Below are 24833 nucleotides of genomic sequence, written 5' to 3' on the forward strand. Positions count from 1 at the left end.
AGAAGGAAGCATAACTAGGTTTCAGTGATCTTTAAAATTATATAGACATGCTTTTGCTCTGTTTTTTTGCAGTGAAGTGAATTTTTGTCTTTCCTCATGAAGCACTGGAATGATTAAAATGCAGTACTTGCTATGATTGAACTTACTGTTTGGATATTAATAGAATAATGCTTAAAAAATTTATATATAGACAGGTAATAAAAATGTCTGCTGCGATAAACTTTTTACAGAGAAAAGGTTTGCTACCTAGTTTTAGTAGATGTAAGAGAGGGTAAAACAGCTGCCAGATTTCCAAATTCATTCTTATTTGTGCTGAGGATATTTTCTGATGGAGTGTAGTCACACTTGCCACCTGTAAAAACTTAATGTTTATAGAATTGAATGGTAATAAGGAGGTTTAAAGCCTCTGCCAATTTTATATAGGTATGGAAAGAGTCTCTAGTTACAAATAAGTATAGTAGAACTATTTGCAAAAACTGTTAGCAAAGTGATGAGGTCATGTGGCTAAGCACTCACAACTCTGGATGTTGTAAAACTAAGTGGTAAACTTAATTCTGCTCCCATGTTGTGTCTGCATTAATGCAGTGTTGACTTGATCACACATTTCTCAACTGTTGAATGTGTAGACACTTAAAAAAGCTGTTTCAGGAAACTACATCCCCTTCAACTAAGAAGCTGTCTGAGTTACAATTTAGGATTCCCAATATTTCTGAGCAAGTAAAAGTAAAAAAAGTCAAAAGTAAAACTTGATCCTCTTTTTGCCTTGGCTTTCACACGGGCACATGATCAAATGGCCATAAATATATAACATTGCATTTAAAACCAACCAAACAAAAAAAACCCCAAAACTAAACCTAACCAAAAAACCCAAAACAACAAAAACAACCAACAAAAAGACCCCCAAACAAAACAACCAAAAAAACCCCAAACTGAAACAAAAAACCTACCCAACCAATCAAGCAGAAACAGACAAAAAGTCTTCCAGAAATTACTTACACATAGTGAAAAATGTGTGTATCTCACTTAGGTGAGACTGAAAAAACACAGTAAGTGAAGAAACCTCTGATACGAATAGTCTTCCTGTTTTTTACTTCTTTTCAAAATAACAGAATATGTTCATAGTCCTTACTTCTATTTGAGTTTAATGTGTCTTGATGCATCTCCTCAATCTTTCCCTGTGCTTATTCTCTAGACAGTCTTCAGCGAGTCAGTTACACTTGTTCAAGGGACTTTTCCCCTGCCCCATCACCCCACAGTAATGTTGCCTAAGGCAGTAAGATCAGTGGAATCTGGGATGTCTTTGGGGAGCTTTGAAACTGAGGTGTATTTTAGGATGAAATCGGAGGTAATTGTTACATCTATGAGCACTGGGCACAATCTCCTTAGAAAAGGGAATACTTCAGAGAGTTTGTCTTAGAAAATGTTGGGAAGTAGTCTTGTGTTAGGTATTTTTTATTTAATTTTCCCTTTTGCTAGGATATTATTTACACTTCAAATATATCAATAGCAAGTAAAGCCAAAACAGTTTGCAAGTTGTTTGGGTTTTGCTGTTTTGTGGATTTTTTTTTTTTTAAAGGACTGTTACAAAATGAATAGATATCATCTTGAGCTTGAATAGAAATACATAGAGATACTCAAAGCATTACAAATCAAATTTGAATTGAGTTTCATTAATTGACATGAGTTTAGCTTTTGAATTTCTTCTGGGCATAGTTGACTTCCATCAGTAGCTCTGCAGTGACAGTTACAGAGGATGTTTAGTAATTTTTTTAATGTAGCAAGCAATAGCAAAGAATGCAACCTAATGCTAATATGGAACCAAGTTCTTCATTCAGTTGTGGTAAGGTTTGACTTCTCAAAGTGAAAAGTAACTTTTTTCTTAGATATTGCCTTGAAAACATAAATTCTGATTGTGTTCTAATACCTAACCAGAAAAAAAAAAAAGAGAAAAGATAAGCCTTGTCTTCTAGTAGAACCATAAGCAACTTCTCATTCCATTCATATTTGAAATTATAATTTCATTTCCACTTTGTTGTAGTAATACTGCAATTTATGTTACATTACCTTCAAAGTAAAAGTATTTTTCAAAATTATTTTTATTTCAATTTTTGAGTGTGTTCCTAAAATATTTCTTACTGGGTTTTTGTTCTGTTTTTTTTTTGTTTTTTTGCAGATGGAGACCAAAACAGTTTTTAAAACCGGAATTAATGAGTATACTACGGAATTCAGTGGAGGATGCATATAAGCGCCTTATATATCCTCTTCTCTGTAGAGAATTCAGGTAAGCCCAGAATGAGTGTGTATTTTCATACTACCAATTTCTTAAAAGTTCCCTCCCCAACATTTTATTAAAATAACTTTTAGCTACTTAAAAATACTATTGTGGGTTTTTTTTTTTTATTGTGCTTACAGCAGGAATGAACCATCTTGGTGAATGAATCTTGGTTCTGTATGTTTCACTTGTTTGACCCTCTCTAATTCAGGCTACAGTAGAGAATTGATCTTGCTTGACTTGATAAAACCTTTTACATGGTTACATAATTGTTGTTTGCGCATTTCACAGAATCATAGAATCATAAAATGGTTTTGGAAGGGACCTTAAAGATCATCTAGTTCCAACCCCCCTGCATGGGCAGAGGCACCTTCCACTAGACCGGGTTGCTCAAGGCCCCATCCAGCCTGGCCTTGAACACTTCCAGGGAAGGGGCAGCCACAACTTCCTTGGGTAACCTGTGCCAGCGTCTCGCCACCTTCACAGGAAAGTTTTTCCTAGTGTCTAATCTAAATCTCCCCTCTTCAAGTTTGAAACCATTTCCCTTTGTCCTCTGGTTACACACCTGTGTAAAAAACCCTACCCCAGCTTTCTTGTAGGCCCCCTTCACATATGGGAAGGTCATTATAAGGTCACCTTGGAGCCTCCTCTTCTGTAGGCTGAACAACCCAAACTTCCTCAGCCTGTATGTCAAGCCATTTATATAATGAAGTACAGTTTAGATCTATAAAATCGTAACAGCTGTATCTTTTTCCTTTTATTAGCATTCAGTTATGTCACTGAATTTTACCAGCATCTCCATGTCACAGTAATAGTACTGTCAGTAACTTTGTTCTGACCCTTTTTTTTTTTTTTTTTTTTAATTTTTTTTTTTTTTTTTTTTTTTATTTATTTTCACCTGTCTGAAAGAAACCAGCAAAGTCGTTGTTGTGCTTGGAGGTGTCCCTCATGTTTGTCGTCTGCACTTTGTGTTGAAAGAATTACTGTTAGTCTGTTACCATTTTGCAGGTATTGTGATGGCTCTAGAGATGTCAGTAAACTTGCTTCTGGTGATCTGGTGATGTCATCACACAAAATGTCACTTTAAGTTCTGTAAGATTGTTCTAAATTTAAAGGAAACTTGAACCGTAGTGTTATAAAAGTAACATTAGTAGGGTATTTTCACGGTGTAGTTACAGGAGTTTACTGCATAATAAAAATTATTTAATATGTCAAAAAGTCTACATTGTAAAAATGTTATCCTGTAATGGCTAACATATTTATTTGCAGTGTGGTTCTTCTCTTGAGTACAAGAGAAGGTCCCCAAAACATAATGTGTTTTATTCTGGGAAGGTTTCTGACATATGACCTGAATTTTAATAACTGTTTTGAGGTAGTTTAAATGGAGGTTATCAAGCAGACCTTGTTTCTTGGACCAGAAATGTTGAAATTACTTGTGTCAAAATGACATGTATTGGCTATTCAGTACCTAAAATAGGAAATCACATTTTGAAATCTTGGGTTTTCTTTGCCTGCTTGTCTGTTCTGTTATGTTTCTGTTCAAATTTGAGGTTTTTTTCCTGGCACTTTTTCCCTGAGCATCAGCGACTCAGTGTTCTATGTTCTTGCTCTCTGAAAAGAACCACCAGCTGAAGTTTTGAACAGGAGATATTTCTAATGACTTTTGGGTTTTCTTTAATAGTGAATATTGTGTTTGATCATTACATTGCAAGCAGGATTGCTTCACCTCTTTTCATTAGCGAGTCTGTTTTTTGCTATTGTGAATTTCACATTTTGTGGCCACAGTACACGTAGCTACTTTAGGGGAGGCACAGTGTCTTTTTTTTGGCTGAAATGATGAACATGTTGTGATAGTGAGTTCAATACTTGGCTTCTGTTACAGGAGTGTGAAAGTAGTTGTCATTGTTAGCCCTCTCTACAGTCAAACTCCCTTAGAATATTTGCGGTTTGCTTTTATAAATAAGCAAACTGACATAAAGCTTATTTAGGGTTCTTTTGTTGTGTTTTTGGTTCCCACCAGGGAACCAGGTGGGAACCAAGACTCTGTGGCCTGTGTGTTGTCTATGACACGGAGGGCTGCTTCAGCAGTAGGTTGCCCAAGGTTTTCTATTCTGTTAAAAAAAAAAAAGTAAAAACAGCTTCCTTCCCTGCCATTTCTTAGACATAGCTCACAAGTCATAAAAGCAAAGAATGCAAAGCTTACTGCTGTTCCTGAGTGGCTTGTTTTACTCATTGTGGTAATTTTGCATGATTGTTGGTATCTCATGAGGAAAAGCTGAAATATGTCCTGTATAGAGGAATGCAAAGCACCTGCGTGTAGAGTTCCTGGTCCATGACCATTTAACCCTTATCCTCTTTTATTCTCTTTCCACCAACATCAGAAGCTGATTTTCAGTATTCTTCCAAAGGGCTGCTAAAGTATTCAATACCTTCTTTTAGCCTTAATATTTCCAACCCCATTCCCCACTGTTCTTTTTTCTTTTCTTAATCATTAAATGTTGGAACAGAAAGTTTCCAAGAGTTTATTGAAATTTCTGGTGCTTTCAATGATCAGAAGAATGAAACTTGCCAGCAAGACAGTTACCTTATTGTTTAATTTCCTTTCTTGCACTCTGTCAGTTATCATAATTTCTTGTATCTGGTATAATGATGTCCAGTGTTGCTTTTGGCTCTTTGAAATCCATTTTATTTTGTTTCAGTCCTGCATGGAATGATTCCTTTAGGATTTGATACAAGTGATACAGCATGGACATAATTTTTAATGGATAATCCTTTCCTAATTTTCCATGCTTTCTTAAACTGAGTGCTTTCTCTACTCTGTCTTCAGGGACACGAACATTTCTCTCTATATCTTGTTTCACACCTGAAGCTGGTTTGCAGATATTTTTCCACAGAAAGGATTGACTCTCAGACTGTATATGGAAGTCTGAGTGCTTCATATAGTTCAGGAGAGGGACTTGAAATTCTGATTTGATTGATATTTTTTAATAAAGTAACAACTGAAAAGTTTTTTTGGGTTTTATTTGGGTGTTGGTTTTGTTTAGGTTTTTTTGTTTGCTTCTTGGTTTTGTTTTTATTTTTTAAACAAAATAACAATTCTTCTTGTGTTTAGGGCAGAGGACTGCTATCCACCTCTGCCTTTTATTAGTGCTGTACCAATGAGGATTGTCACAAATTGGAAAAACATGAAGCAGGGCATCTTGCCATTTGGATGATGAAGCCAGTAGTGCACTGAAAAAGGGAAAGATTTTAGATTGTTTAAGGTGGTTTGCTTGAGGATCAAATGACTATTCCAAACTTGAAATTTAGGGCCAGTACTTGGGACAGTAGATCTTGCCATTGATAGAAGTGTTGAGTGAGAGGCAGTCTATATTTTAAATAAAAAAATACAGGATATTATATAATAGAAAGGACATATTATGCTCCCCCTACACACCTGGCACTTTAAGGGACATTTCCTGTTACTATAAAAATTTCTGTATCTCTATGCTAATATTAAACATGATTTCCATAAGGTGTACGTAACTAACAGCATGCATTTAGGGGCAATTTTAATTCCTGTACAAATATCCCTTCACAGATGGACTGATGTGAATTTGTGGTGTGGGAGGACTGGCCTTGTGGGCAATAGGGACCCCATATCTCTGGGATAGATGGAAAGCTGGAAGTAGGCTTGTTTCTGTATAGAGCCTCCAGCTCAAGAGTATTCAGCCTTCCCTTTTTTACAAGTCACTCTTAATTTCTGTGCACATATGACAGACTGAATATCTGGTGTACATGGATGTAAAAGACCCATATGGCTGTGATGCTTAGGTATTTGTTTTCTCTGGTCTCTCACAAGTAGTATCAAATTGTTCTGCCCCTGGACTCTACCTGGAAGAAGCTCCTTCTTTAGGTTTAGGTTATTTTTATTTCCTTTTTTAAGAATAGGAGAATGATGCTGCAAGATTGAATGTTCAGAGAATGAAATTGCAACTGAAATGTGAAATGATGTTTGCAATGGGAAGTAATTTTCTTTCTCTATAGAAAATGATGAACTCTGAGCTGTCCTGACACTCAGGAAAGATGTTTGGGCACTGTGGAAAGTAGCCCCATGTAAATGTTAAATGCTCAGAAGATAAGATTATTCAGTTAAGCACTAAAGACAAAACATTGTCTTGATTTAGTTTGTCTGTATTTCATAGAATCATAGAATTGGCTGGGTTGGAAAGGACCTGAGAGATCATCAAGTCCAACCCTTGATCCACTACCGCTGCAGTTACCAGACCATGGCACTGAGTGCCACATCCAGGCTCTTTTTAAATATCTCCAGGGACAGAGAATCCACCACTTCCCTGAGCAGCCCATTCCAATGTCTGATCACCCTCTCAGTAAAGAAATTCTTTCTAATGTCCAACCTAAACCTCCCCCGGCACAACTTGAGACCGTGCCCTCTTGTCTTGCTGAGAGTTGCCTGGGAAAAGGCAACCAACCCCCTGGTTGGCTACAGGGGCATTGGCTACAGAGCCCAACCCCCACCTGGCTCCGACCTCCTTTCAGGGAGTTGTAGAGAGTGATGAGGTCTCCTCTGAGCCTCCTCTTCTCCAGACTGAACAGCCCCAGCTCCCTCAGCCTCTCCTCATAGGATCTGTGCTCGAGTCCCTTCACCAGCCTGGTTGCCCTCCTTTGGACCTGCTCCAGGACCTCGATATCCTTCCTAAACTGAGGGGCCCAGAAATGGACACAGGACTCGAGGTGTAGCCTCGCCAGCGCTGAGTACAGGGGCAATTTAGGATGTTGTTGACCATTTTTGTCCCCTCAACCTCAAGGAGGGGGGAAATAATAAAAGGATTCGTTAGAACTTGACAAGATCCAGTGAAAGGGAGCAAGGTATAAAGTAATCTCTGTGTGAAGAATTACGGACTCTTCAGCTCGGAAAAGAGAGGATTTGGAGATGAAGTGTGAGTGAAGAGTGGCACAGGATTTCTAGGGAGAAATTTTACTCTTTTCTAGTGTAAGACCTAGAAGGCCAGACAAATTAAAAAGATTCAGCTTCCAACTAAAAGATGTCAACTGTTATTTGCTGAGTTTGTGATGGACCTGCAGAAATTGCTACCAGTGGACTATGTGGATGTAACAAATGTGCATGGCTTCAGTAGAAGACAGGATTGTTGGACAAGAGATCTGGTACAGGCTACTGAAGAGACAAATCATGTCAAGCTTAGGAAATACTGTGAGCTGAAAGAAACTGGAAGCTAAGGTGAAATTATGGGACAGGTACACTGGTGCTGCTGTATCAGCTCCCCAGGAAACTGGTTATAGCCACACCTGGAGACAGGACCCTCTGGGATGACAGAAGGCACCACTTACCCAAACTAGTGTAGGCATTCCCATATGATCCCAAAGGATCATAGCTGATCCTTTGTTAAGAAGTGTCAAAAACTTGATTTGACGTGTAATATATAATTAAAGATAATGAAAACAGGATTGGAATAAGCCTTTCAACTTCAGAACAATTCAGAAGGGCATTTAAAAGCTAATTGAGGGGGAAATAATTTTTTTTTTTTTTCTTCCACCCCTTTAAGATCAAAGTTGACATCTGATGCAGAGAAGGAGTCTGTGATGATGTTTGGGAGAAATCTACGCCAGTTGCTTCTGACCAGCCCTGTGAGAGGCCGTACTTTAATGGGAGTGGATCCTGGCTACAAACATGGCTGCAAGTTGGCCATTATTTCACCAACCAGTAAGTTTCAGCTAAAAATATTTTTGAAAGGACTGATAAAAATACATTCATTTAGAGGAAAGATTGTTTTCAGTCTACCCTGTTATCAAATTGCTTTTTTTCTGAAGCTTTTAGGGTTTTTAATGCATCCTGTCATGGAAGCCTTTCTTAAGTTTAAGTTTCTGGCACTTAGATTCCAGTGTCTCCTTTGGTGCTATTATTTCTCTCTAAAATACAATTTAAAATCCCTTTTGCCTTCTTGAATGCAGGTTCAAATAATTGTGCCTCTCAGTAGTCAGCAAAGAGAACACCTGGCATTTTTATTGTTAAGCAAAATTTAACTCTATATACTTCCTATAACTTTGGTTTTTCCATGGGTAATATCTTGGACATCTGGACACTTTATCAGCTGTTTTTGTTTAGTATTACGTGTGTTACTGTGAGAAGTCAGAAATATTGTATTTGCAGAACTTTTACTTCAGTTTTTAGATAGATATAGAGCAGAACCTCCCTAATTCATCCTAGTCTGATCTGGGGATATGTACCCCATTAAACTCACATGAAAATGGTTTATTTTCCTTTTTGCCTGAGAAAATATCCACCTAGAGAGACTGTAAGGAAGGATGCTTTCTTGACGTGTTAAAATGGCAATAAAGATAAGGTAAATGATTATTAACTTGTATTGCACCATAAACTATCATTACAAGTTATTTACAGAGGTGATGGATGGGATGATGACCAGAGCTGGCATTGGAGTTGTAGAGCTTCAGTTTCACTGGGTTTCAGTTCCAGAGACTGCATTCCTAATTTTAATCTCTCTTTACTGGATCTGTAAATGTACTAGAGCAATAAATCTTTTGCAGTGACTTTTAGTTTTTCTCTGACAATATAGTACACACTGTATTTGCCTAATATGACTAAATGCTCATTATTTGCTGTATAGATATGTCCCAGGGAACTAGGAAATGTATCCACTCATTTTGCTTTGGCAGCCAAAGCATTTTAGTCATCTGCCCACCATAGGTTTCTTCTACTTGTTTACCAAAATAAAAGGGAAAGATGGCTTATTGAGAAGCTTTCTTTGTGAACTCTCAAAATAACTTCAGTAGTTCCACAGGATGTATCTTTTAGATCTTTGAGGGTTTTTTTTATCAAATGGCTTTGCCTTTCATTGCTCCAGGTCAGATACTCCATACTGATGTTGTTTACTTACATTCTGGTCAAGGATTTCGTGAAGCTGAGAAGATAAAGCGGCTTCTGCTACAGTACAAGTATGCTAAAGAAACTTCCACTGTGCTCTGAATATATATCCCTGTAACATGCTGTCAATCCATTTATTTTCAGGAATAAAAACTAACATTCAGCTAAGGAATAAGTTTAGCCTCAGTCTCCATACCCTCCCACAACCCCCTAAACAATCATCAATCCTTTCCTGCTCCAAAAGCCACATTTCAGTCTTTGGAAGAGTTTTATTAAGCAAAGGAAATCCTGCTCAGTTAGATCTCCAGATGGACTTGCAAATGGGGGCAGCATAATTAAAGGGTTATTGTATCCAACTGTTTTGGGATCCCCTGTGGACAGACATCTGGTCCACTGAATCAGCTGCTGAACTGCCACAGCATACAGTCCAGTTTGTCTTTGAGAGTTAGATTGGCTTTAAATGAGGTGGTTTGATGACTGAAGGGCTGTGGTAGGGGCAATCAGAGGCACTGAGCTTGCAAGCTGTTGCAAACTGTGATGTTCTCATTACGGAATTAAAGTTCAGTTGCTTGGGCTTCTGCTTTTTTTCATGATTCATAGCAGAAGAAGGAAATATGAGGTGAAAAGTTTGAGGACTGTAAATAACATTTTAATTTTTTCTTAATATTAAATACAATTTTTGTTTTTTTCCTGCAGATATTACCCCTGTTCAGTTCCATTATAAATGAGTGAAATTTTTGACTCATCTCTTGAAACTGTTAAACACCATGGTATTACTAGGAATATGGTCTCATTAACTCCAGGCCTTGTGGTATATAAAATAAGATGTATTGGTCATTATTGTGCCTTGAATACTATGTGTGAAAAAGTCTAAAATAGAAGAGTAATTGTTCATCTTTTTACCTTTTGCAAAGCTGTAGCACTGTTGTGATTGGCAATGGCACGGCCTGCAGAGAAACAGAAGCTTACTTTGCTGACTTAATTATGAAGAAATATTTTGCACCACTGGATGTTGTTTACTGGTAAGATTGCTTTGCTTGCTGCTTTATTCATCTATTCAACGTATTTTAACTTAAGTGCTTTTAAATGTAATTTTTTAAGTGTTTCTTTTTATTGCCTTGTCTTTATTTTTTGAGTAGTGCTTAACCCATCCTTCTAGCCAAAGCAAAATATCTTGTGGTTCTTTGGAGCATAAAAGAAGCTCTCCTGAGTCAGTAGGAGAGACTCAATGAAGCATTTTACTTTTTCTTCCTGAGGTTCACTCTGTTGCTGTTATCACTGTAACAAAGTATGTGAGAATAGCAACCCAGAAAACCAAAGACCTGTGTTTGGCATTGTGTGTCTGTTTCTTGGTAAATAAGGGTTAAATGCAAAAAGTAAAGCTTCTGTTGTCTTACTTAAGTAGGGGATACTTGCTAATCCTGTGAGTATTGAATGGCCTGGAAAAAAGTATATTGCTTAATACTTAGCAGAAAGTAGTGACAATATTTATCCTTTCTAAATGGCAAATTTTGTACATTAGTTTCTTGAATTCTGATTTGAAATTTGAATTGATTTTGAAATTGATTTGAATTGATTTGAAAGGAAACTGTACTGTATCTCTATTTTCTCTCATGCAAACTTTTTTTTTTTTTTAAATGCACAGGTTTTTTTTGTGTGTGTGGTTTACCTTGCATTGTATGTTTTTCTGGACTTTAACAGCAATATTTACTTTTCACTGTTTTTACATACTAAAATTAGTTAAATAAGTCTTCCAAAAAGTTATGGCCTTTCTTTGTCTATACTACTATATGCATTTAATGGGGCCGTTTCTCTATAGATTAGGAAGTTAGTTTACATAAATGTTCAACAAATGTATTATTCTTGCTAGCATATGCTATCATTTAATTGCACTTGTTCTTTGTTTCAAAGATTTCTAAGTAAATCTTCACAAAATGTGGTAATCACCCTTTTGTTTTCAGAAAATATAATAGGGGGGTTCTGATTGCTTGCAATGGATGGAGGCTGCTTAAAATTCCGAAAAATGAGGCATCCTCTAGCTTATATCCATCTTTAAAGCAGTGAATTTTTAGTAACTACAGAGAGTGGAAAACACTTCATACTGTGTCGTTTATGGCAGATGTTTAATTTCACTGTTGTTCTCTTCATAAAGAGTAAAAATCCATTATATTGGCATAAGCACTTTGTCTGCAAGAGTGGTGATTTACTTTTTTAATTTATTGATTATATTACAAAATATGTAAATAGCTATTTAGTTTTCACAGAAAAAAATATTTGTATAATATTGTGGTGGATGGCTTTCTCACTCTGTTTTACTCTTTTGTTTTAATATTTTCTCCCTGTTTATAGTTCAGGTTTTTAGAATTAGCTGAATGAGTATCAATATTCATTTTTTGGGCCAGTAGAGCTGATAAAAACTCTTGTGAAATAGGAATTAGGATAAATGTACTAAGGCAGAACTCAGGTTGTCAAGCTGGGTTGTTTTTTTTTGTAGTAGTGACATAATTTTTTAATGTTTCATATTTTAAAAAACTACTACTATTTGTAGGAAAAATATATAAATGCTGTTGTTTAAACTACCCTGTTAATTCCTGAAAGTGAAAATGACCATAGCCAAAAGCATTTTTGGTTTCTGGATATATTTATAATGCTCATGGTTTTCTTATGCTCATATATGGTGAAGAGCTACTTACCCCTTCAGAAATTATTTGCAGAACACTGAGGTACTGCATATTAAAATAAAAATCAGTGTAATGTCTTTTTTTTTTTTTTTTTACTGCTTGCTATAGGTGACATTTGGTGCTGTTGAACTTTATAAACTTCTGTTTGTGTGTGTTTGTGGGTTTACCACTAAGCTGCAATTGCAGATGGACTGTCACAGCCTTGGCTGAGGTTTTCTTGAAGACTGTGGTTCCTGTGTTTCCCTTTCTGCTAAACTTGTTTTTTGTGCATCTCATTGCATTATCTGGTGCTGGGTTTCCCAGCCATTCCACTGAATGCTTCAAGATATTCTTGTGTTCTATCTCCAGAAAACTCTGCTTCATCTCCTTTCTATTTCTTAGTAGCAGAAAAGAAACATGAGCCCAGACATCCACCCCCCACTTCTGCCAAGCTAGCAAAGTGCCTGGAATTTATGTCAGTCTGAGGTAAAAAAATGTAATTGCTACTTGCAAAATGAGGAGCAAATTAGTACAGAATTATCATTTGAGCAGTAGGTGACAGAAGGCATACATTGTGAGAACTGCTGTACCTTGTGAGGGGAACTAAGAAAGATGACTTGGAAGAATGAGCTCAGCTGATTATCTTTTTTTTAAATAAGTAAGTCCCCCAGAGCTTGCACTCTCAGATCACAAAACATTCTTCTGTTTCCATCTGCAAAATCTTCCCTTGATTATGTTATTCCCTCATGACAGGGAAAGAGAGGAGGACTTTGCTTGCACATAGGCTGAGTACAGATCTATAATGAGTTCTGTGGTATGCTTTTGGATCAGGTGATCTTTATAAATCCTTTTTCAATTAAAATCTCCAAGAAACAATTCAAGTAATATTGGAACAATTCGTTTTTGAAGAAGATCTGCTTCAGCAGGTTGCATTTGTAGCTAAGAAAAAGGATTTACAAATCAGCTTAGTGTTTGAACTGTAGGAAAACAAAACACACAGAAAGAAACAAAAACCCACAAACAAAATCCAGAAGAGAACACAAACCCTCCTCTAGTTAAACTGTACTAGAATGAGTCAGTTGCATCCAGTGTAAAAGCATCTCTCATCCATTCAGCTTCTCACAGTGATGCACTGAGATGCACAAAAGTGGAAATTGTTGCCCATCAAAAAATAGATCAGTTCATGGCTGTGTGCAAGTTTCAGGGAACTGCCAATTACATTTGTTTCCATCTTTTTTTCATTAAATGTGTCCAAATGTAAAGTGTCTTGGCTGATGAGGCTCGATTGCTTTATAGTGGTTTAAAACCAAAATCCCAGTCAACTTTTTAAGCTGTTATTCAGAAAGGTGGCAGATACAGAGGTACTACAGACTTTGGCTGCCTTGGCAAACAAAGCTTGTATCACAATACTAAATTTTTTTTGTTGAAAGTGGAGAATAGGATCAGAAATAATTAAAAAAGAGTAAAAATCTGGTCATTTTTATCTCCAGTTCATCATGTGGAACTTAGATTGTGCGTCTCCAGGAAAATGAGTGAGTGATAGAGTCTGTAATTTTAGAAAGAAGGTGTGTGCAGTTGATGCATGCACAGATAATCTGGACAGGGATGCACACAAAGAGGGTTAATGCTAAGAACCAGCTGAAGTGTTAACTGATTGCTTGCATGTCCAGTCCATGCTGAATTAGTCTCTCTACTACTGAAGCCCTGAACAGTAATTTTGGAGTTGTGCATGAAGTTATTCCTTGGCTTCAGCATCCAACTTCAGTGTAGACTTAAAGGACAACACTACTTCAACTTTTTAAGTTGTGTGAGAAGAATCAAATTAACTGATTCTCACCTTAAAATGTTTAGGTTGTATCAGTATCAAAACAGACTTCAGAAATAATTTTCTTCATTTCAGTTTCTCTCAAACATGACAGTATTTGTGTGTTGACCGGTTTGTCGTTTTTAGTGCTAGTAAATATATGAAAAACAAGCACTTAAAATAACAGTCTGATTATTATTAAGATAATAATCCTCAGGAATGACAAGTACAAACTGTGTATAGTTGTTCTGATGTTTTCCAAAGGCAAGACCAATCAGTGAATACAGTGCATACAGTAGTAGGGAAGGAGGTATACAGCACCATTGTGCCATTTTTCAAGTGGTTTTAAAACCTGTCTGGATTTAGTTTGACAGTTTATGATTTAAAGCAAATATTTTTTCACTATTTTGTAACTAACATCTTTGCAGATACAACCATCCAACCTAAATAACTGCAGGCTTTTTTTTTTTTTTTAATGTAGTTTCCCCTTTAGAGCTATGTTTATTGACTTAGATTAGATCTGGACCAGAGCCCAGAGACAGTTATATCTAGTCTTCAGGTTTTTTTGTTACAAATCAGTTTTTGTTACAAGGTTCAATAAATATTCCTGATTATTTATGTTAGTGCTATTGTGTGCTATTCTTGCCAAAGTTACATTGTATTATAACCAAAACAGATGTTCTGGTTTAGGCAAGTGTATTTGTTTTAACAGGACCAACAATATAAATGAAACAACAGTGTGTTCAGTATTAACATGGCTGATGATGAACTTTTAGGATTCCATTGGCCTTTCTGGATTAAATGAAAATCTTGAAAAAATATTTCAGGAATCTCATTCTGTGTTTCAGTCACTACAGTTGGTTTTCTTTGATTGCTGTTGCTTGTAGGAATCTTGAAAATGAAAGCTGAATAGGATAATATGAACTATGCTAGAGCAGGACAACATGAACAGCTTGACAATCATATTTGGACAAAAAAAAATCATTCTTTTCCTTTCAACTTCAGTGGTTTCATTGTCACAATATAAATATGCTTATGGTCTTTTTTTGCGAGCGTGTTATATTATGCTCAGAATAAATTATTATACTCAGAATAAATACTCAGCTCTATATTTAGAAAAGCAAGTTTGGGTATCATGAATGTTAATAATTTTCAACAAGCATTTAAGAATGCAACCAGGAAAGTGTATATTTGTTACTGTTTGTTTAGTTGGCTTGGTATTTAATTTCTCTTATATTTGGTTTTAAACTTGATACAGAATCCTTTTCTGACACTTTCAGCAAAATCTTTTCTTGCACTTGAGACTTTATTAACAACATAATTAATAATATACCGCTGTTTAAGTTCAAACACTTCTGTACTGTGACAAATAGGGGAAAGTCTGTAATGTCTTGTAAAATTCTCATTGGCTTTCCTTAATGTTTAAATTGTCTTCTTTAGAGCACTTGGAAATGTAAGGTAGAATAGGACTGTTTAATACCTTTTGAAGTTGGGCTTTGGTGGCAAGAAATTGATTTAGAAATGTTTGTTCTACAGGATTTTAGGTCCGCTTGTATTTTATAGGTGTCTGCACATGCTTTAAATATCCTTTTCAATTTAAATGTGTTTTATGTTGTTGAATATCTACATTATGCTCTCTCAGCTTTAACAAATGCCACTTTCAAGTTCCATGCTTCTACATTTCTAATGTTACACTAGCTTAATTCCCATTACTTTTCTGCTTCATAGCACTCGCAGTTTGAAAGGGACCTAACATTCGGGTTCACATTATGATAATTAGGTTTCAAAGCAGTGTGGGGGGATTAAGATGTCTGAAGTCTCGTTGCCGAATAAAGTTCAGAACTACTTGTAAAACTTGTTTGAGTGGTTAACAGAAGTGGTTTTATTTATTCAGTGCTCATGCAGCATTAATCCGTATTTCATCAGGTACCCACAGTGCTGTAACTCTAGATATGACCTTGGGACTTAATTTACCCCATCTCAGTTTTCCTTATTAATGTGCCATGAAAGAGGTACATGAAAGATAGCCAACATCAAAGCACCTTTTCAAATAAAGTGGTTGATATGAATCCTCTGGTATTTAACACTGTCTGTCAAATGTTTCAGCTGGTTTGCATCCTTTTACAAGCTATTGCTTGCTGCATTAATGCAGTTGTTTCAAGTCTGTTGAGAGTACAAAGAGGGGTAGGGATATGGGAAACTTTATTCCTATTTCTTTTTGATTATGTTTTCTTTAAGCTGTTGTTTTTTTGTCTTTTAAGGTATATAACTCTATTGATGACACATTTATGGATGCACACCTACCCACCTTAGGTCATTAGATGTCTGATACAGAAGGTAGAAAGTAGTTTGGAAAGTTTTGGCAACAAGAATACATATTTGGTCGAAGCAATGCACATGCATTTGAAGAACCTTTGTTCTGCTTTCATCTCTTTCAAGCTCAAGTGGAGTTATGAGAAGTCCTAAGCAGTGAAGAAAGAATTTCAGGAACAAACAGGTTTAAAATGTGGTGAAGAGACATACTCAATGAAAACATTTTAAATTATGGTAGTGATTTCCAGGCAAGCTGTCTTCTCTTCCTTTCCTTACTTAAAAGTTAATTTCAGTTGTGATTAGTTTATTACAGCTGAGTAAGAACTCCATGATCATGCATGCTTCAAATAGAAAAATATTTTTTTTTGTATATTTACAAGAGACAGACCCATAAAGTGGAACCTCACTTCCCCATTTCAGGTAGTGCGTCCCCATTTCAGGTAGTATCTGATGTTTATTCCTGGTGTATTCAGAGACTGGTATCTATGCTGAGATGAACCTGTAGTATATTCAGAAGTAATTTTAAAGCAGTCCAAGAAAGCAAAGATTCTGATTTGCTCTGTCTGTGTTCCTTATTCTACAAGTTTACTATAGAAACCTGTACCATCTCTTGCCATGTATTTCAGAGGGGGGGAAAAGAAATGGGTTAGCATTGAAGATAGTGGGACAGGTGAAATAGGAGATGACACTGAAACTTTTAAAAATAAATTTTGTGGGTGAAACACTTGACATAATTATGGAATACCATCTTTGAATTCAATTTCAAAGAAATAAGTTTTTTAGCTACTTGTGAGTATATCATTGTAGTTAAAGTGACTGTGAATTCCTTAAAGTTCAGAAAAGGAGTAAGGTGTATGTGGAGTCTGGAATTTACTAACATGAAGGTGGTGGGTCAGGAAGTAGATGTCCAGGGCAATCTATTGGAAAGCAGTCTTAGTGAAGAGAAGAAACTTATTCGTGCAACTTTCCCTTGTTATGCATTCTCAATATGTAAATCTATTGATGGCCTTAAAGGGTATTAAACAAACAAAATAAATTCTGTAGAAGTAGGGAAGATTTTAGGATGAAAAGTTATTAAGTATGTGACAACATGTACAAGAGTAACTTTGCATGCTCTTTAATTGGAAATATACTGATCTCAGATACACTCTTGTGAATCAGATGATGTGTGAGAAATTTATCACAATAATTCCTCTTCCCTCCCTTTGTGTTTTACCAGAGAAGGAGATTTTTTTTTATATTTAGGATTGCAAAATGACTTCTCTATTTTCAGTTTTATGTTCCCTACCGAGCAGTAATTTGTACACAGGCTGTTTCCTTGCAAATCTTTGCTATATTCAGTTAAAACACAATTTTTTAACCTAATTTTTTTCTAGAAGATAATCAGTTGGAAGAGATTGTATATTGCAGTAAAATAGATATCAGATTAAGAGCTTGGCTTTTTGTGGTTTTTTTGTTTGTTTGTTTGTTTTAATTTCAAAGATAGATTTCCAGGGAGATCTTTTTTAGTGTATTGAACATAACATAAGACACCATTTTAACACACCCTCTTCTCTAGGTGGTGGTAGTGTAGAATTCACTGAAGAGACCGTAAGCCTACTGACCTTGGGCTGTTTTTTTCCATGCTCTTTGTGAAAATTTTGGTCTCACTCTGTGAACTGCAGGTTGAAAACCCCACTGGGTTTGAAATAGAAAATTACATAACGTAGACTTGGAAACTTTGTATTTAAAATAGGTGCACCTGTGTGTAGGAAATGATCCCTCTTAGTTGTATTTGCAGAGCTTTGATTACAGAAATTTAGTGTGGTTCTTATTACTCCTGTCTGTGCATTTTGTACTGGTAGCCTTTATTCTTGCCTGGGATGAAGTAGCACAGCTTCACACTCATGTGGTATTGCCATGCTAATAAAATCTTTGATACTGGGAAGTGAATGTAGATTTAAACCATTAAAATGTTAATTTATGATTTGTGTCAAAATTGCCTTTTAAAAATAAGTAATGCTTATAGTATTTGGGATATTACTCTGTTACCCTGTTCGTACTGAAGAGACATCAGAAAGAAATGTGTGTTATAAGTGACTTCGTAAGGAAGTAGCTGTGGCAGTTGGTAAATTTTCACTAGCAAAGACTGGAAAAATACACTTAGGCTCTTCACTATGTAAAAAAGCTCCAGGAGCAGGAATTCCTTGTGGAATCTAGTAAGGATTTAATTTAAGTGGAAGCATCCAAAGATAGTGTGATTTAATACTGAGAGCATCCAGATTAAAATTACATAAATATAAGATGTACCCTCTGATTTGTGAGGTACCGAGATGGAGGGTTATTGCACAGTCTGACCTGGTTGTATATTCAGGTAGTATTTTGTCTTCAAGTAGACATTCTGTAGGAGAAGTAAGCATTTTTCCATTTTTGTGAGGTTGCCAGTTATATGTTTTTACTTAAGTCGAGATTCTGCCAAACTTCATACCTATTCCTTTGTTAAACCACATTTGGTGTTCTGCATTTCAGCTTTTTCTGGGCTTCCTTTGTAGTTGTGAGATGTGATATAAAGATTTATTTATTTATTTGGTCTTAAATTGTGCTGTTATCATTGATGCTGATAGCAGAAGTGTAGGTTAGATTACATTAGGCAGTCTAACACTCTACATCAGATAGCTGAATTCAGTGGCTTTTAGCTGGCAGAGAGTTACTTTTGGGATGAAATTCTTCATCCTAGATGTCTGTTAGAGAGTGTATATATGGGTTGCAAATATGTCTAAATAATTAGAAATGTTTAAGAAAATGAAGGAGTGAGAGTGATTGTATGCACAAATGCTGTCATTAATGAGGAAATGTTCTTTATTCTTGAAACATCAATAATGATAAAGTTTTTTTTTTCTCCTCAATTGCATAAAACTTTCACTTCTATTCTTGATTTCAGGCTATTGGTTCTCAGAGGCTGTTTGCAGCTCAGGAATGAGCACTACCCATGTTGCACCCTCTCTTGGAGTAATTGTGTGATACTGAAACTGAGGGCTGTTCTTGCCTAGACTCATTCAACTTTTGTAATCATGAAAGTGTATGGCAGTCTTAAGAGCTTTGTGAATGTCACTGAATGAAGCCAGAGCAACAGGAGATGCTTCAGCATACTTCTAATGTTTTCAGAGCATGAGAGGCAGAGTATGGACGTGCTGTGTGCCTCAAAGGGCCTTTAAGTAGGTTATTTCAGCTTGAAAAGGGATTAGATTTTCGTGACTGCAGTGTCAGATGGTTGTAACTGAAGGTGCCTATTGAGGATACTTAGGATACTTCCTTGCTATAACTGGATCCCAGCAGTCTTGTCAATGATGAGTAGGTAGAGAGAAGGAGAAATGATCCATTTGTCATGGTGGGTCATAGGGAGGTGAGAAAGGGTACATCTGAATGTGACCCTGCTGTAGGTGACCCTGCTCTGGCTGGGGGGTTGGACTCAATGATCTTTCAAGGTCCCTTCCAACCCCTGACTTTCTGTGATTCTGTGAGAAGCACAAACCACAGGCTACATGAAGCACCTTCTTCAGTACCAAGCCCTCCTAGCAGCAGCGACTGGGAACAGTGGGCAGGTGAGCACAGGGAGGAGCAAGTGTTGCTGCTTTTCCCATTCCTTTTAATTTTGAGGAGATGTGTTGCTTTGGAGGCTTCACTTACAGTTGTAAATATCATCATCTAGCAGCTCTGTACTTTACTTATTTTCCTTTCCTTCAAACAGCCAGCACTTCTGAAAGCAAATTTTTTGCTTGCAGAGAAATATTGTTTTCATTTTAATCTGTTTGCAACTGCAAGTAATATCACAGTTTCTATTTGTATCAGATTGTTTTATGCAACAGCAAATATTATTCAAACAGCTCAGTTGTCTGTGGAGCTTCCTAAATAAAAAACTTGAAGGTGGGGAGATGTCCATCTATATGCAGTTATAGTTATTGCTAATATTAAATTGTCTTTTCACATAAAACTTCTTTCTCAAATCTAATTAATTTTTATATTTTGTTAAACAGTTTTGGCAGCTAAGGCAACATGCCTACTGCCTGTTCAGTTCTTTTATTGGGTTGAACTAGAACTAACATTTGGATAAAATACATTCTGACATTTGAATTTGACATAAATGTTTCAGGGAAAGAGTTTAGGCATGCATCTTCCATGGGTGAGTCTCTCATCAGGGTTACAATATTGTACTGCAAATATACTTTGGAAGTGGGCTTTCAGTAAAATCAGTGATGCATTTATTACTTTTTCCTCGTCTATTTTTCTTCATAGTGTAAAATCACAGCTCGAAGTTACTTTGTCATTTTTTTTCAATTAAAAGTTATTTTCTAGAAGTTACTTTGTCATTTTTAAGTAAATCAAACTAGATTTTCCTGTGTTACTTCTCAGTGATTATCTCTGTGCTGAAGGAAATGTTAACTGTAATCTTTTGCTATAAAAGTAAATAGAAAGAGACATTGTCAATTTGAATGTTTTAAAACGAAATAATTTTGAAATCATTATATAGTATCCTTTTAATAGATCCCATTTCTTTAGCCAACAATAGCAACAATGAAAAAGACCTGAAGGAATGCTTAATTCCTTTTAAAGGAACGCTGAGGGCTGTAATTTTTCTCTATTCCTGCTGTTTTCCCTTACTGCTGTTGGCCCAGCTGGCTGTACCTCACCCTGCTGTCTCTTCTGTCTGCCTGTCCACAGCTGCCTGGTGCCTCCTCCATTGTAGCTCTCTCCATAGGGAAAGTGCCTAATGACCTCTTGGCTGTTCTGGAGGAGACCACTTGCTAGAACAGCCGTGCTCCTGATCATTGTTAGCAGAGAAGGAAATGAGGGGAAATTATTTTTTGTTTTACTGGCTTCTTTTTGTTAAAGTGGTTACGGTAGGTTGTAGGTTACTCAACTTCCGACATGACCAGGAGTGATGTTTTCTGAGCAAGACAGGATCTGGAATAAAGGGTTTATTCTGATGCTAAGCAAGAAGAAAAAAAAAAAACTGGTGGTATCTAATTCAAAGCAGATTTATGGCCTGTAGGGAATTTCTTCTAGGTCTTCATAAAGTAAAGATACAGTTTAAATATTGATGATAATGGTTTGTGTAAATGTATTTTATTGTGCAATGAGGAAAGTGCAAAGTTGATTGCACTTTAGTAAAAAAATTATTACCAAAATAATGTGTAGTTAATAAATTGTGATAAACTAAAATTTATAATTAGTACAGTGAACTTTTATGCAAATTGGCTTTGGATCATCTGAAATACGACCTTTTGCTCTCAGTACAAATTAAAGCTTTAATGATTAAAGCAGGTTTCATTTCAAAATTTTAATGGAATATGTCAGTATGGTTTACATTGACTCCTTATCTATAAAACATTTTTAAGCTAGTTTCCATTGGATCTAATGACAAAATAGTACTTCAGGGTTTCTTCTTTACCATGCCACAGTTGCTGTAATCAAATGGTGTAACTTAACTTCCTTATATAACCTGGTGCTTCTGATGATGGTGGTGATATGAGCCTTAAGAACTTCAGAGGAAGTTATGACTTGGGGCTTGAGAAATATGTGTGTTCTGGTTCTCAGGGTTTGATAAACTCAAATCCAGAATGTGTCAGTTTGTGGTAGTAGTAATTTTAATATTTTATGTATATTGTTTATAAACTCACCCTTTACATTAAGGGTGAATGCCAGGAGGACAGAGCCAGGTTCTTTTCAGTTATGTTCAGTGATACGACAGGGGGCAATGGGTACAAGCTTGAGCATAGGAGGTTCTGTGTAGGTATAAGGAAAAACTTTTTCACTGTGAGGGTGACAGAGCCCTGCAATAGGCTGCCCGGGGTGGTTGTGGAATCTTCTTTTCTGGAGACATTAAAAAACTGCCTGAATGTGCTCCTGTATGACCTCCTGTAGGTGACCCTGCTCTGGCATGAGGGTTGGACTCGATCTTTTGGGGTGCCTTCCAACCCATTACTTTCCATGATTTCTGTGTTTTTCTAGTAAAATATTTCAATTTCTCAAACAGAATTCAGAACAAACCTGTACTTGGCTAACTTTGGAAAATAACTTTTGAATTAGTATTTTAGAAATAATAATGTAGTTTTTTTAGGATTAGATTTTCCTTTCTACAATTGCATATGTTAGTAGCAAGCGAAGAAAGTGTAGGAAGGTGGCAATTAGACCCTTAATATTGAAATCTCCATCTTTACTTCATTAATAAAATTTGGATCTCAATTAATTAAACTTTTGTTTATGCTTGGATTTGGAATCCTATCCTTCCTCTGAGGGTGAGATATTTAATATTTCTGCCACATTCTGGAACTAATGGTGGAGGAGGAGCTTGCTACCGTATCTCTGCAGTGGATGTAAGAAATGCTCTCAGCCTCATAACAGCCTGCCTGGTAAAAGCTCTGGGATGGTCCCATGCTTATCCTGGTCCTGTTGTTACACGTGGCAATATTGATGTTCAGATGGATGTGATCTCCATGCTGCTCTGGCTCAGGGCTGAGGAGATGCTGATGGCAGTGATAGAACTGGCCTGTCTACCAGCGGCAGGCTGAGGACAAGGCTTGGCTCTGCCACCTTCTGCACTAGCCAGCAGAGCTGAGTGGGTGCCTGAGGGTAGAAGATGCTCTGCCATATTAAAGGGTGCTGCGTATCCCACCCTGGCATATGTTCTCCATAACCCCCTGGAGGGGTTGTTTGCATGAGCCCAAGTGCCTCCAGGCTCTGCTGTGTCTCTATTAGATAACCTCTTGTTCTCATCTGGACAGTTACTGGTTTCATATTGTATTGTCTCTTCCTCTATGTCCCTCATCTCCAAATCTTTTTTTAATTTATTTTTTCACTATTTAGGTAACAGCTGTTAGTTGTCAGCTACAAGAATAATCTTACCAGTTTAACATCAGACACTTGAAATTAAGTGGGTCTACTCTGTTACTGCAGGAATCTGCAGGGCACACATTTCCATTCACTTTATTTCCAAACGCTTTCACGTTTTCTTTCTGCTTATAGCATTTGGAGAAAGTTAGGATTGTGTAGTGAGTTTTCAGTGCAGTCCTGTTTGAAAACAGAATTTTAACTTCCTTGATCTCAGTTTGTTTCTCAGACACTTTTCCAGGAAGCTGATATATACTTTTCTGATATGTGTAAGTGGTGCTTAGTTTTTCATTGCCGATAAATTATAAACCTCAGTTTAGTATTATCAAATCCTCAGTTCTTAGCTACAGAGGATTGAAGTATTCCTGTTAATAATGTAGTAGGTTTTGGAGTCTCCACCTGTTGAAATACTTGAAACCTGGCTGTTCATAGCATAGAGAAAGCATATTGCTTTAGGTGAGCATCCTTTGAGCAAGTGTCTTAGACTCGCTGATCTCCAGAGGTGGCTTTTGACCACCATGATTCCCTAGCATCTAACACTTGCCAACACCTGAAAGGATCATTACAAATCCTTCACTCTTCATTGCTAGCTTCTCTTTCAGGATCCAGATATAAGCATCTAGTGACTGATTCAGAGATGTTGATTTGGAGTTGATTTTCATAGCCCATAGAATAGGGTGCCAGTATTGGCAGCTATAGACTTTGAGCATCTGCACTTTCCAGTTGAGTTGCAGCACACCTTCATTTCCTGCTGCCCAGATATGAATTTTCAGGAAAACTTTGAAATAACTTGATCTCATTTTGAAGCAACATGTGAGATGGGGAGAGAGAACAGGGCTTTGAAAGGGGGAAGGACATCAGTAGTTTATTCTAGAGCTTTGGTACTGGGTGGAACTTATCTGTTGATGAATTTTATTTTTTTTACTTTTATTTTTTCTCTTCCAAGAAGAACCTGGTTATGAACTTCCTGGTACAAACTGTGTTATCAGATAGTGAAAACAGCAGGGGTGTTTGAAAGGATGAGTCAACTATCTCAGTTTTATTAGTGCCATTGTTTAAAATTGTGTAACTGTGACTGACAACTCCTCAAATGTTCCTAAGAGACTTTGCCATTATGAAATGGGATTAATAGGATTCAAAAGATCTACATTCCAAGATTTTTTTCTGCAAAATATTTGTCATTGGACTTAAAAGAAATTAAATGTGTTAATGAACCTTTACACTATCTTAAGACCTTTTTTGCTAGAATTTCATGTGATTTGAATATCTAAGTATTGTGTAATATACCTATGACTGGAGAATCACTTTGAAAAAAGTAGTGTGGAACATAGAACATAAAATAATTTAGCTGGCGTTTTGATTTATATGTAAGGATATCTTAAACTATAAACTATAAAGCCATCTTATCCTATAATTCATATTTGGATAACTGGAAAGAAGACTGTAGTTTGGGATTTTTGAGTCTAAAGATAATTGGCTAGAAATTAAGCATAAGAAACTTCAGTCCAGAAGAATATTTTTAAGTGTTTGTAACTGGGTGCAAAAAGCCATTTTAAATTAAGTGGTCTTTCAGTATATGAATGTTTTCATGATAGTTTTAATGATATTACTCATGGAAAGTCTCCCACGTGGATCTGTCACAACCTGAGGGAAAAAAAGTTATTCCCTTTAGAGAGCAGGGGGAAAACAAATATAGCACTACCTAACCGAAATTTTATTTTGCTAATTGCAGATACTTACTTTCTCAGGTTTTTTTTCTCCTTTTGGTTACAGTCTTGCCTAAGTTTTCTGTAAAAACACACAATTCGTGAATACATTTGAAGTTTGTGGGGATTTGATGGCTCTTTTTGTGTTTGGATTTTGGTTTTCAGTGAGGTTGATACATACTTGTGTTTAGCTTAAATGCTTGAAGGATAAACAGTAATACAACTAATGTTTAGCTCATTCTCATTTGGAGATGTATTTGATTCAGGTTAGAATATCTTACAGTAGATGCCTAGTGGTTGCATATGTCTT

At 36.4% G+C, this 24833-nt stretch overlaps 1 protein-coding gene across 5 annotated transcripts in view; it reads left to right on the forward strand.

Annotated features, from left to right (window-relative positions):
• Positions 1–24833, forward strand: part of SRBD1 (S1 RNA binding domain 1) — a 123168-nt gene that overhangs the window by 25958 nt on the left and 72377 nt on the right. For all 5 annotated transcript variants that reach the window (XM_071739443.1, XM_071739446.1, XM_071739445.1 and 2 more), the window contains exons 12-15: positions 2174–2281; positions 7837–7994; positions 9154–9244; positions 10088–10195. In XM_071739443.1, coding sequence (XP_071595544.1) covers positions 2174–2281; positions 7837–7994; positions 9154–9244; positions 10088–10195 — 465 coding nt within the window. The remainder of the gene's footprint in view (positions 1–2173; positions 2282–7836; positions 7995–9153; positions 9245–10087; positions 10196–24833) is intronic.

The sequence above is a fragment of the Heliangelus exortis genome, chromosome 3 (assembly GCF_036169615.1).
Source record: "Heliangelus exortis chromosome 3, bHelExo1.hap1, whole genome shotgun sequence".
NCBI classification, from domain to species: domain Eukaryota; kingdom Metazoa; phylum Chordata; class Aves; order Apodiformes; family Trochilidae; genus Heliangelus; species Heliangelus exortis.